Source organism: Cyprinodon variegatus, unplaced genomic scaffold, assembly GCF_000732505.1.
Source record: "Cyprinodon variegatus isolate N-32 unplaced genomic scaffold, C_variegatus-1.0 Scaffold23, whole genome shotgun sequence".
Lineage (NCBI taxonomy): Eukaryota > Metazoa > Chordata > Actinopteri > Cyprinodontiformes > Cyprinodontidae > Cyprinodon > Cyprinodon variegatus.
The window spans coordinates 253,305-267,256 of NW_015150476.1; the positions used below are offsets into that span (position 1 = coordinate 253,305).

Consider the following 13,952-nt stretch of genomic DNA (forward strand, 5'->3'; position numbering starts at 1 on the left):
AAATGTAAGTCCACTTTTATGCAAAAAAAAAAAATGTATTCCTATTTAAAACACACGTACAGTGGTTTTCCTTACTTAATACAACGGGAGGCTTGGTGGCTGGGAGGGAAACGCTGCTTGCTGTACTAGAGCTGGAAGCAGTAACTTTGGGCAGGGTGGAATTAAAGGAGAAAGCTGGTGCTGGGCTCTCAACAGAGGAAAATCTAAAAGTATAAAAAAATAAATAATAATAATGCAGATCTGTATATTTATGCCTTTATGTAAAAAAAAAAAAAAAAAGTTCAGAGTAAGAATAACTTATAAAAAACAAGTACCTGTCATTTAGATTTAACTTGACAGGAGGGAGAGAGGCAGCAGTGAGGGTCGGAGGTGTTGCAGCTGGGGCTTGTGCTGGTGCAGCTGCTGGTTTCAGGGAAGGGGAATTGAATGAAAAGGCTGAAGAAGCGGACGGTGTTTCAGAAGGGGGTTTGGAAGCGAAAGAAAAACTTGAGGATGCGGAGCCAAAAGGTCCAGAACCCCCAAGGGAGAGCGTTGGTGGGGCTGAGGTGGTGGAATAGGTGGTTGGAACTGAGAAAGTAAATCCAGATGAAGCGGAAGAAACAGGAGCTGTAGGAACAAAACTGAAAGGGACTGTGGAGGAGGAAACAGCAGGAGTAGATGAAGTGGAAGAAACGGATGCAAGAGGGATGTTTGGGAAGGCGACAGGCGTCGATGAGGCTGAGGTATCGGGTTGGGTCGCCAAGGAACCTGAAAAAAAAAAATAAAATAAATCAAAATCACTTGGGTGGATCTCATCACAATTTTACCTGGTCATCTGGAACTGGGAACTTTTAGATTCAAATTGTAAACAACTGACCAGAGCCTGTGTTCACAAAAATTCCTAGCCTAAAAACATTCTGCCAAAGACTCCTAGCTTTAAAGGGATTCAGATAGTTACAAAACCATCCTTTAAAATGACTCAGTTGGTATCGAGGTATAAAAAAACAAAACATCTCTAGTCTACTTGTTCAGTCTGTCTCTGAGCAGGTAAATACAGGTACCAGCAAACGTATCTGGATCAGGGTGAGGCCAAAAACCAACTACTTGTAGTCACCACCTACAGCCTCTTTTTATTCATGCATTTAGGTGTCAACCGAAAAATAAATGTGAGTATAATGTTTAGACATCCGACTATAAAAATATTCTTGCAAACTAAGCAATGAATTTGCTATTCACAAAGTATACAACTGATGTCTTAGGGGCAAAATGAGTCTAATCATGAAAAAAGAAATAAACAGTTAATACAAGGTCACACATTAATGTGAGGTATGAACTTTAATTTTCACCCAATTCCAACATTATTTGATTGCCAGAAAAAAAAAATCTCACCAATTTTAAAACTAACATGAACAGTTTCTAAAAAAAACTTACCTGGCTTTGGCTGCCTTTCTCCTTCCAGGGTAAGAGCAGTAGATGGTGATACTAGCTGCTTAACCCCCGGATTCAGGTTTAGAAGAGCAAATGGGCAAAGTAATCCCTCTGTGGACAGCATTAGCATCGTAGGTGCTGGAGGCAGAGTCCTCTCGTCAGCTTTGGGAAGACAGAGAATGATGATTACTTTACTCAATGTATAGACCAAAAAAATAATAATCATACATTTGACAAAAATATTAAAACTGTTCTTGAAAAAAACAATTACAGTCTCAGAAACATTTACAGTTTACCATCTGATCCCCCCTCATATATGTAGCATCCCTTCACTAATCAAGGAGAAGCTTTATGGCTCTTCGGCAAGAGGCTCTAAAGTGTCTACAAATTAAATATCTAATCAACAAAAGACATTTATGTAGAATCTCGAGAGAAACTATTTGTACTTTACACAAATTACATTTCCAACAGAAAATAAGAGCTGATTTTGTGTGTGTGTTGTTCGCTTTGAAGAGAAATTGCTGTTTGTCACCTTAAGTGTAAAATTCATGAGAACATTTGCTCACAAATACAGCAAGTTAGCAGCACACTCATCTCACGACCTTGGCTCTTCTCGCCCAGCACTCAGTTTAAAAAGGCACTCGGCAGTCACGCTTAGAGATCAATCTTAAGATGCCTGATTTTGCAAAACACAGCCCACTGTGTTTCACTTCTTTGCAAACCTTCAAATCGGTTCTGCTGCTCACACCCACTTCTCCACACTTACAAAAATCCTGCATTATGCTGGCTGCAGCCAAAAGGACAGAACTCAAGCTTACGGACAAAAGTGATGAAAATTTGGAATTCATAAAACATACTTAAATATCCATCAGTTGCATTGTATACTTCTGCTCTTAAAAGGACAGAATTTAAGACTCAGTGGATCCAATCAATGAGTGCTTTTCTTGCATGTATGGCTGCAATTGGCTCTTTAAAATATTTAGCAGATGTAGCCTGTGAAAAACAATGCAGCATATTTTTTTATTTTGAGAAAAAAGAAAAAAGTTTAAGCTTTCTGGGAAGAAAGAGGAAGGAAACAAACTCAGTAACCCTCATCTGTATTCTGCATTAGGATTGTCTGGGCTTTGTTGTTTGTTTTGGTCCTATAGCTTGTCTGAGCCATTTTAATGAGTACATTTGTTCTCCCCAGATGACTCTGCTGTTACTTCCCCCACTCTTGTCATGCCTACCTAAAGCCTCCCTTTAGATCAAGGTTTTGATGAGCCTAAAATCATGTCATAATGCCGCTCAAATCGCAGTTCTTTTTCTCTAGGAAGTTCTTGAGGTGAATGAGTAGAGATGTGATCAGACAGCAGTAGCAACTCTACGTGGATGTCTGCCAGACTGGGCCGGTTAGGATGAAGCGGGACACAGATGCAGTAGCTTATCACTATTCTTTACACATGCTGCAATGGAGCACTGCAGTGGACGCTGTGTTCACAAAGCAGCCTGATGGATTTTGGTTTCATCTGATCAATAAAGGTGTGTACAGCAAAAGCCTTTCAAAGATGAAACAAAGAGTAGACAGATTGCAGCACAAGAGATGAATTGAGATGAAATCAAATGTAAATAGTTTGCAGAGTTTCTAAGGGGAGAGTAGATGGTAGAGCTTTTATATATCAACTTGTCTCTTGTGAAACAAACCCTCAGTTTATTTTAAGAGGAACACCACTATCAACTTTAAAAGAAAGCCCTAAAACTTTCAGTTTTGACAATTACAACGCACACTAAGTCCAGAGACGTCTCTTTTTTTCTACTAGTTTATGCCATTGTTAGGGTGATTATTTTCTTCCTGCACTGTAAACGTCCACTAGATAAAGATGAACAACCATCTTGAGTCAGATTTGTTTACAGAGTTCCTCTCTCCATTGTTTTTGTGTGCAACCTTATCACAAAGATAAAGTGAAATCTAGTTTTTGTGGGGTTGCGCAAAGATGTTCCTTTTTTTTTATGGATATGAAGTGAAGCCACTGGCCCACTGGTGTGCCCATTACCACCTAAAGCTTACCAAGAAGATCATGGAGAACTACCAGAGAACAAAACAGCTGAACACAAATGTCAGCTGTGGACCACAGCAGGTCCCCACACAGACCTTGTTTGGAAGAAGGCCCAGCAGAGACCTTACTTTTTAATGGAAACTTAAACCTTTCAGGTATTAGTAGTATCCATCCATCGCGAGGGGTGCTGGTGCCCATCTCCAGCAGTCAATGGGCGAGATGAAAGGTACACCCTGGACAGGTCACCAGTCCATCGCAGGGAAACACAGAGACAAGCATGACAAACAACCATTCACACACACACTCACACCTAAGGAGAATTTAGACAAGTCAATCTAACAGTCATGTTTTTGAACTGTGGGTGGAAGCCGGAGTACCCGGAGAGAACCCACGCATGCTCAGGGAGAACATGCAAACTCCATGCAGAAAAGCCCCAGAACCCAGAACCTTCTTGCTGCAAGGCAGCATTGCTACCCACTGCGCCACCAAGCAGCCCCCGTGAAGTAGTATATATTGTCTATATTAGTAAGAGAGTTTAAACGTCCTAAATGCTTTCTAGTAAACGAGTACTGGTACTCGTCTCCTGCTTCATCCAGGACCAGGTCATGGGGGAAACAGACTCAGTAGAGACTCCCAGAACTCCCTCTCCAAAGAAACCTCTTCCAGCTCTGCTGGGGGAAGTCTGAGGCTTTCCCAGTCAAGCTAACTGACAGACAGCCTGTTCTGGGTCATCCCCTGGGCCTCCTCCTGGTGAGAAGTGCCTGGAACACCTTGCAAGGGAGGCATCCAGGTGCAACCAAAAAAGATGTCTTTATGAATCCTTGTGATGTGTAGGAGAGGCAGCTTTACTCTGAGCCTCTCCCGAATGACAGAGCTCCTTATCCCATCTCTTAGGGAGAGTCCAGCCTATCTGAGGAGCTTTGCCGGTTTGCTCGGCTCTCTCTTCACCATGACAGACTGGTGCAGCTTCCACATTTATTAGGAGCCGCACCAATCCATCTTTCGATCCCACTGTATCCCACCCCCCACCCCCACCACTCGTGAACAGGAACCCAAGATGCTTAAGCTTGAGACAGGACTCTGCTCCAACCTAAATGGGACAAGCCACCTTTTTCTAGTTGAGAACAATGGCCTAGAGGAGCTGATTCTCATCCCCGCCGCTTCACTCTCAGCTGCGAAAGGCCCCCCTGCATGCGGTAGGTTTTGGTGGGAGGGAGACAGGAGAACAAAGTCTTCTACAAAGACCGGATGGCCCCTAGTAAAGAGCCCCCGACTCCGTTCTCCTGCAGCGCCCCTCACAAGGCACCAAGAGAGACTCGGTCATATGTCTTCTCCAGGTCCACAAAGCACATGTGGTGTGGTTTGGCAAACTCACATAAAGCCTCGAGCACCCTGCAGAGGGTGTAGAGCTGGTCCATTGTTCAACGGACAGGATGAAAACAACAGTGTTCCTCCTAAAGCCGAGGTTCGAACATCAGCCGGACACTCTTCTCCAGCACCCTGGCATAGGTCTTACCAGGAAGGCAGAGGAGAGTGATTCCTTCCAGTCCTCCAGTCATGTTGAAGAGGCATGTCACCCAAGACACTGAAAAGTTTTAGAAAATCACTACTTTTCCCTCTGGAAGCACCAAACAGTTTGCAGGAATTATTGCTTTGAGGCCAGCCAATAGTCTTTCTCCAAACTCCTCATGGCCCAAGTTTTTTGCCTCTGCAACCGCCTGGTCAGCAGCACGCTTGGCCTCGCGATACCCGCTTGCTGCCTCAGGAGTCTAACAAGCCAACCAGACTCAATAGGAGTAATTTTTCAATTTGACAGCATCCCTTCCTACCGGTGTCCACCACCAAGTGTTCAAGGATTGCCGCCATGACAGCTACAGTAGACCTCCGGCCACACCTGTGGTCGGCTGCATGGTCAACAAAGGCAGAGAACATGGGCCACTTAGAACCCATGCATCTCCCTAGAATATGGGAGAAGCCGTACCAAAGGAGGGAGTTGAACGGGTCCTGACCGAGGGCTCCACCATACGTTTCCAGCAGACCCTCACTACTCGCTTGGGCCTGCTGAGTCCGTCTGGCTTCCTCCTCTTCCAGTGCATTTAGCTTATCACAAGATGGTGGTCAGTGGACAGCTCTTCCTCTTCCCCCCCCCAAGACATGCGGCTGAAGTTAAGAAGATTTGACTACAAAGTTGATCATTCACCTCCGGCCCAGGGTGTCCTGATGCCAGTTGGACATCCTTATGCTTGAAAATGGCGTTTATTATGGACAATCTGTGACTTGCAATGAAATCCAATAATGAAACACCACTTGGGTTCAGAGATGGGGGTTTGTTCCTCCCAGAAACCCACGGAGGAAAGGAATGGAGGGGAAGTTTACTCATCAAAATTGTAATTATTCAGGAAATGTGATTAATACAATAGCTAGGTCGGGTGCACTTAGTATAAAGAAACCTTCAACAGATGGGATGATGGGAATACTGACTTTTAATGTCACAATATTGGAATTTATTCATCTCATTTAGGATTTATTTAGGAAAATAATAATGAATACAGGTATATTTAGCTTCAATCATACATTTGACCTTAAATTTATTTTGTTTGTTTTTTTCTTTATAGGGGGCTGGAATGTTTATTCTAAAAGCTCTTGTCACACTCTATTAAATGAGTGCGGTCTCTAAGGGATTCAGAAAAGTCTTTACAGAGTAGTATTCTACATTTTATTCCATTTAATTGAAATATATTAGAGGAAGTCTGTGTTTTACAAGAGTTTCTAAGCCAATCTAAGCCACTCAGGACAAAACAATTCTGAACTAAATGACTGCATCATTCGAGTTCTTTTAAAGGATAAGAGATAACCTAAAATCTAAAAGCACTTACTGATTTGGATCGCTTGCTGGCTTGTATAGTCTATAGCCAAGCCAAGAGGCAGAGTGTCGTCATTCGTCTCAGTCACTGGAAGTTCTGCTCTACTAGCATCTTCGAGAAGCCAAACCTCCCACATCTTAAAGAAAAAAAAAAAAAAAACATCAGAGGACAGAAAATAAATCATCCGTTCCTTCATCATAAATTACACAAGATTCTTTAATAACGTGTGAATCTAAGTGAAACAAATACATGTTTGTTGTTTAATTAAGCTCTTAACAAATGTTAACAAAAATTATATTTTTGAGTTTAACAGTTATAATTCTCTAACTTTTTTAAAATCATGGACAGTGGCATTTCCTCAATTCAGGCATCTGAGTAATCCTTGCGTTTTACTGTCTGAACAGCAGTCCCTCCCTGACCTATGGAAACAAGTGGCTGGAGAATATCTACATAAAAAGGCTCCCTCCGGGAAGAACCCACCTTAGCCGCGTGGTGTCAGCAACGTAGAAAATAACCGCACTCTTCCATCAGTAAGGGGTGATGGGAAGAACAGCGTGATGATTTTGGCTTAAGTTATGAATAAGTGCAGCTAATCTGCAAAGGGTAGCAACATCTACTTTTTTTATAGCTTATTTCTAAGCCATACAAATGTGGGTTTTTTGGGCCGTAAGAGTTGTTAAAGTTTGTTCAGACTTCAGAAGTGGTGTGATCTGGTGGCGTCAAGAAATAGGCAGCACCAAGCCTCGAATGGTGGCTTTGCTTTAAAGCCTTGTGTTTTTCTTCAGGATTGGAAGAAAAGAACTAGATTTCATAATACATTTACACTGATATAGTCCTAAAGGCATTATTTCATGATACATTTCTATGTAGAAAAGTTTCATGGGCATTTCCAGTTCTGCCACAAAGCTAATTCTGCAACTAATGGTGGTTTGTTATCTGCGTGAAGCTAGCCCCGCTATTTTCACTGAGTTTTACGTGGGGTAGGGTGCAGCTCATGCAGATGGACAGCATGTGACTCTTTTATGACTTGAATACTGGGTTAAATACTCAGACTACAAACAATTCCATGTCCAACCCCTATCTTCTGCACACCACAGAATGCTCTCCAAAGAGGCTTGAATATTTTTTTTAATCGAAACCAACTAATATGGCGGCCCCCATAGTTCTGGCTGGGAAAGATGCCAATAAGTGGCTTTGAAAGACTTTAAAAAGATGACATAGGATCTTTCAGCTAAATCACTTTTAGTTTAAAAATGCCATATACTCGGAAACTGAGATATTTTCACATTCATTAATTATACTTGAGCACATTTATCTAGAGTCAATGTTTAATTGACTTATGTTGATGTCTAATTACATTTATATTAACTTGAGAGTTAGGAAAACGGTTGAGTTCAAAAGATATTCTATTTTTCATAGTCAAAACAGTGAATTAAACAGTTGTTAAGGTTTTGTCGTTTCCAGTTAGTCACCTTGTCATCTTGTCTTGCAATCACGCTGACCTCGATAGATGCCGCTGATGCAGCCAACAACAGGTCCCTTAGAAAAATAGTAAAGATGAAGAAAAAAACTATTAATTTATCATGATTGTCAAAACATACATATAGCAGGTATTCCAGTACAAAATTTTTTTAAATCTGATATAAACTGCATCATCACTTACCAGTCCTCTATATGACTCAGGAAGTAGTGATGCTGTCGCTCTGTACAGCTGCCATAAACACTCTCACCGAAGTTCACATACTTTGGCTCTGGTCTCTCATCCCGTTTCTAAAGAATTTAAATAGATGCTTAAAATGACTTACAAAAATAAAAACATTGGATTATATACTATAAAGCTCTGTGACACCAATCTGTTCCTAAATGTCTAAAATGCTTTGGAATAAAAGACAATCTTTATTTTAGAGGTTCTGAGCAACAAATCATTCAAATTACATCCTTAATTGGTCTAATCATCATTTAAATAAAAATTGTACATGTATAAACTGCTCTTTAGTTGTGCTATGGACCCTGGCAGTCTTTTAGAGATGCAATTCTATTCTAATGTCGCTGGTTTTATATCGAGAACAGACATTTAAATAAATATATCAAGTGGTCAACAGATATTTTGTGATACTCACAGGGAGGGAGATCAGCACCAGCTCAGGAGGGGTCTCAAGAGACCCATCAGCAGCAGCATAAGCCACAGCAAACACAGGTGTTCTTAGCCAAAGCACATCCAGAGCTGCAAATAATAATTGCAAACAAAGACAAAGTATGATCAGGGAAATTCAACAAATAATGAAAGGTTTTTGGGTCTAACAAATATAGGTGTTACCAATGAAATTCTTGTAGAATAAAATTTAAACAGTTTCAGAAAAGTAAAGTAATAAATTAACACCATTTACTGCTTCAGTTTCTTGTCTGTATATGTGACCTGCTTAGTTGGGGATTAATTCTTCTTCAAACAGCTAGGTGTCTAGGCGTGAGGAACATCAGCATACAACAGCCAGCTGTTATGATTGTTATTTAAAAAGAAAGTAGCTAGACCAAAAGTAAGAGTAAAACCAAATTTATAAATCTATAAATCTTAATGTTGAAGAATAGGAACATTGTAGATTCTTTCTCAAACCATGTTCACTCCATATTAGAGCAGCATGTGAAAACTAAGCAAATTAAGGTCTGAGGGGAGTTTAAATGTTGTGCAAACATGCATCCTAATGTCCTGAGTATAATTTTTGGTGGCCGAGTTAAAGGAGCAAAACAAAAGTTACAGAATTTATGCAGAAATGTTGCTCCTCTAGGTAAGTGGAAATGACACCAGTGTTGCGTTGGAAGAAGAGAAGTCTAATGCTGTGACTGCAAAGATCTTTTGTCTGGAGGTGTAATGTCTTCTAAAGTAAGAACATTTTAAATACTGAAAATGGAAGATCTTTGCCTTTTTAGATACAAGCAAGGGCCAACTGCAGGTTCCTTATCAAAAACTCCCCAATATTTACTCATCTTATTCTATCACTCATCAGACTTCAATTTGACCCTTTTTGTGGCACTAGACCTACGTTTCATAGTCATTGTCTTGCATGTAGTCTCAGATGGGTTTAAAGGTACCCATGTGGCTGGTTTCTTGCAATTCATCTTCAAAATCAGTCATGTTTGAAGTCTTATAATGTATCAATTGCAGCGGACACAGAAACTAACCAGGTGAACTACTTTGCTTTAGTCAGGTCACAACTAACTAATGGAGCCTATAAATGGCAGCTGTGGTAAATAAAGGAAAACTAATTTTACATGTTGGGATATTGCAAAGGAATGTATGGAGAACAAAAACTTGAATTTGTGCAATGCACCTTTAGGAAGTCTGCAATCATAGTACTGGTATATACTATTAAACACTCATGAAATGCAGCGAAACATTTTCAACATATTTAAATAGTTTTCAGAAAAAATACTTTCTTTATATGCATATAAATGCTTTTTTTTCAACAAATTATAAATTAGATGTATATTTTTTGTATTATTAATGATCAAATAATTAAGAGATTATTCACAGGAATAATGACAATCAAACGATCACTTAATTATTCTTCTAATGAATGTGAAATAAAAAATAAAAAAAATCACTGTGGGTGATTAATATTCAATACATAGAATATGCACTTCATAGACAAAAAAAGATGGATTTCTATAGGAAAAAAATGCAATTTAGATGAAGACAACTTTAAAAAAATGAAGTAGTAAGGTAAAGAGCTTGGTAGAGATATTATTCCCATATCTAATAAATGCCTTTTTACCTTTGACGGGGTCATCAGAAGTGTAAAATGGTGGACATGGGATAACTCTCTTTTCTTCTAGAGCCTTTTGAGGAAAAACAACGAATCAGTTTCACTTTGAAAAATAAAAAAATTAAAAAACACACAAAAAAACAAAGCTTTTATCTAATTTTTGGTCATTAAATTGAACTTACTGGTGTGTACTGAGACACAGTGGCATTCATTTTTCCAACAGCTATCTGTTTTCCCTTTGGACTCCAACCCACTACATTGAGAAAAGTAGACAAATGGTATTTAACCCAGGTACAAATGATGTAATATTTTATTTTAAAGTATATTATAAACAGGTCACACTTACGGCATGTGATGCCACTGCCAGCCGGTAGCTGGGCTTGTATCTTGACACAATCTGTAACCTCAAGAATCATCATGCTGCCATCAGACAGGCAGGATGCCAACATGGAAGGCTGAGCAGGGTTCCACTTTAAGTCCTGAACCAAAGCATCAGAAGCTGCAGCTGGCTGCAATGATGCAAACGGTGACTTCTGAGGTCTGGCCTGAAAAAAAAAAAAAATTAAATCAAAATACAACAAAATGGTCAATAAATAAATGACTGTGAAATCTTACTGCAGTCACTTTGAGATCAATAACATCTTTTGGTATTAATTGTTATTTTAAAGAAATATCTTCATATTTCAAAGCCATTTGTCGTCTCAGGGTTTTAATTGTAGGATGGTCCTAAAAATATCTAAACGCAACAAATAAAAACTGTTTTTTTTAAACCTTAAAAGCAAAATCCATAGCATTAAAAATAAAATCAACAAGACTTTCAGCAGTTACCTTATTTAAAAAGGTTCGGACATCGTAAAATGCGATGGACAGACCGGCCTTTTCAGATGTGCCACAAACCGACAAAGTGAGTTCATCACAACTCAGAGCCAAGTGATGCAAAATCAGGTTTCCAGTCACTTCAGCCAGTGGCTGTATCCCAGTTTCTAGAAGACAGTAAAATGACACTTCAGCACCACAACTAGATGAAAAGCATGCTACACACATTACTATAAAGATGTCAATGAAACCTGTGTGCTCAAGTTCTTACCAACTTCGTGGGAGTTCCGATCAGCTTGATCAGCAGCGAGAATATTTTGAGTCAAGTATACTTTAAATGTTTGGCCAAGGCCAACAAATGTCAAACCATATTTGTTTGAGACAGTAAGAAGACTGGATCTTTCTTTGGGGAAATCTTCAGTAGCCTCAAAAACTCGTACTTTCTTCATCTGTCGAAACTGAAAATCCTACAAAAAAAAAAAAAAAAAAAAAAAGACAGATTTACCATTATGGCCAGAAACATATGTAATTGTATCAGCGACCTAAAATATTAAGGCCATTAGTGCCCCCTTCAACTGGAGGGGGGAAAGGCTTGTTGTAAATTGACACCTTTCTCTACCATCAATGGTGAATTCTTGCAGTTAAAATCCCTGCTATAAATGCTTTCTGCACGTATAGTATGCATTGCTTTTAGGATTAATCATCAGTGAAGATCACAAACACTTTTAAATTAATTAACATTGTCCAGTCTCAATATGGTTTGCGAGTCAACTGTACCTTTAGTTGTGTTAATTTGTTTATTTAGCATTATTCAATTTTTCTTTAACATACTGTAACAATTTTTTGTGTTATTTCATCAAAACTGACATTTTCTTTTTTAAAACGTCTTGTTATAACTTCAGTTTCATAGCTGAATTCTTCAGAAAATAAAAAGCCTACACAAGATTAGTTTTAACCATTTGCATTTCCACCTCCACAACAGATTCCCACCTCTGCTGGATTACTTTTCAGAGTTGTTGTGTGATTCCCATAACATGAATAAGTAAAACCTATTTTATAACATAGCTTATGTACTCAATGATTAATATCAATAATACTAACACCATCGTCAGCACTTTAATTTGTTTACAAACATAAAAAGGACAGTTTCTATCTTGGATTTTTGCCAATGCTTACATGTCAAATTGTAGAAGAAAACAGTGACACATTACATTAAACAGTCGTTTGATATGATTAAATAACCAATAGGTTAACGCTAAAATTAAAGTAGCTCTTTACGGGAGTAAATGGCAACACTATTTTCTGTCACTGAAAAATACAAGGAATAACTGGATAAGTACTCAACACATATGTACTGGCTTAAAGGTAGTGCTAATGTTCTAGCATCAAAGCTAACTAGCTAAAACTCGGAGGAGTTCATGGTGTGTACTTAAACACAAAATATTTTATTTAATCAATTTTATATAGATAACTTTCAACTGTTGTTTCGTAAAAGACGATATCGTTTTCGACTAAAACACTTAGCATGCTTAAATTTAAAGTTGTTCAACGAGGCACCAAGCTAAGCTAGCCGCTAACTGAAACTTAACTGACGCAGTAGCTTCCACATGCTAATTGGTAGCAGTATTCAATAGTTTACCTTCATTTCCCTTTCGGGAGGAGAGTCTCCGTCGTCTCCCATTTCCAGTATCAGTATCTGCCTTCCCCGAGAAGGGATATGATAATTTTATTTGTTGAAAGTCCGTATATGAGTTTAGTTGAGATGCATCAGAGAAGCTGAGGACGCTGCGCGCAAATATACCGTAGAGCAAGATCCAAGGATGGCAAGCAGATGCCAGAGCACATAGATCATTCACCTACTATATATATATATATATATATATATTTTTTTTTTTTTCATATATATATGAACATATACATATTTTAAAATAGAGTTCCAGAGCACATACATCACTAACCTACTATAAATTATATATCTATATATATATATGGATTTTGCTGTTTAAAATCAGATATATTAATGTGACTTTATTATTTTGTGATTTTGATTTACATCACCAAATTTTGTGTAAATAGAAATAAAGAGATCATACATTCATTAAACACATGTTTTTTTCATCAGTTTTTTTCAGCATGAATCACTTTAAATGAATTCAATATCTGAATAATATACATTTCTTAAAGTTGATTGATGGTGTTTATAAGCGACGTTTCTGACAGTATTTAGAAAGTGGGATGTTGAATAAAATGGGTATGGATAATTACTGGATAATATTTACAAAACTGAGACATTAGCAAGAAGAAAAGTCAATGCCTCTCTTAAGTTAATGTTTGTATCTATGCAGACCTTTATTGTAAAGGTTCAATTTTTTTTTCAAAATGGTTCCTTCGGCTCAAATGTTAACTTTTGCAAACATTTAAATATCTGTTTTTAAAAGTTTTTTTTTTTTTTTTTTATGAAAAATATGATTTAGTAGAACCGCAGCATTGACTGTTTTTTTACTATTGGCAACACCTTAATGCCCCGAGTGCATTATGCATATCTGAAAAAAGAACAAATAAACATTTCTGTAAGGTACCCCTGCTGTGTATAGGATTTATGCAGTCAGCTCTATAGGCAGATCCCCAGGGGCAGCCTTTCAGCTCTGGGAACACAAAGACACTAAGACAAATGAACACGCCGCTCAGTACAGAACATGGTGAAGTAAGGTTTTTTTTATTAGAAAGCAGACATGTTTTTGTATTGCATTTAAAGAAATAAGGTACTCCTCATATACACAACTTGATACCCATAATGGCAAATGTGATGATGGGAATGAATGAATTCTTATGCAACATCAAAAGTGGCAACTTGCATTTCCAGTATATATTATTGATGATTGAGTCAGAAGGCGCATAAACATTTCAACATTATTTCTGTTATGAAGCAGTATCAACACTAAGCCTCATCCAAATTTGTCCGGGGCCAAGACCTGCTGATAGTCAGGAACAAGACCATGACCAAAGTATGCAGTTGCATGATAAAATTGTCCTTTAAGAAAAAAAGTTGCTGTCCATCATCAAATCAC

At 38.5% G+C, this 13,952-nt stretch overlaps 1 protein-coding gene across 4 annotated transcripts in view; it reads right to left on the bottom strand.

Annotated features, from left to right (window-relative positions):
- The window catches only part of nup214 (nucleoporin 214kDa), a 34,492-nt gene extending 21,798 nt beyond the window's left edge, over positions 1-12,694 (bottom strand). For 3 of the 4 annotated variants that reach the window (XM_015392620.1, XM_015392612.1, XM_015392637.1), the window contains exons 1-13: positions 12,524-12,694; positions 11,156-11,351; positions 10,897-11,051; positions 10,415-10,613; positions 10,251-10,321; positions 10,078-10,141; positions 8,428-8,531; positions 7,971-8,077; positions 7,780-7,846; positions 6,320-6,443; positions 1,411-1,569; positions 315-747; positions 61-203 (exon numbers count right to left, since the gene is read on the bottom strand). In XM_015392620.1, the coding sequence (XP_015248106.1) occupies positions 61-203; positions 315-747; positions 1,411-1,569; positions 6,320-6,443; positions 7,780-7,846; positions 7,971-8,077; positions 8,428-8,531; positions 10,078-10,141; positions 10,251-10,321; positions 10,415-10,613; positions 10,897-11,051; positions 11,156-11,351; positions 12,524-12,565 (1,864 nt within the window). In that variant the 5' untranslated portion in view covers positions 12,566-12,694. The remainder of the gene's footprint in view (positions 1-60; positions 204-314; positions 748-1,410; positions 1,570-6,319; positions 6,444-7,779; positions 7,847-7,970; positions 8,078-8,427; positions 8,532-10,077; positions 10,142-10,250; positions 10,322-10,414; positions 10,614-10,896; positions 11,052-11,155; positions 11,352-12,523) is intronic. The other variant, XM_015392628.1, reaches the window with a different exon arrangement.
- Between the last annotated feature and the right edge of the window lie 1,258 nt (positions 12,695-13,952).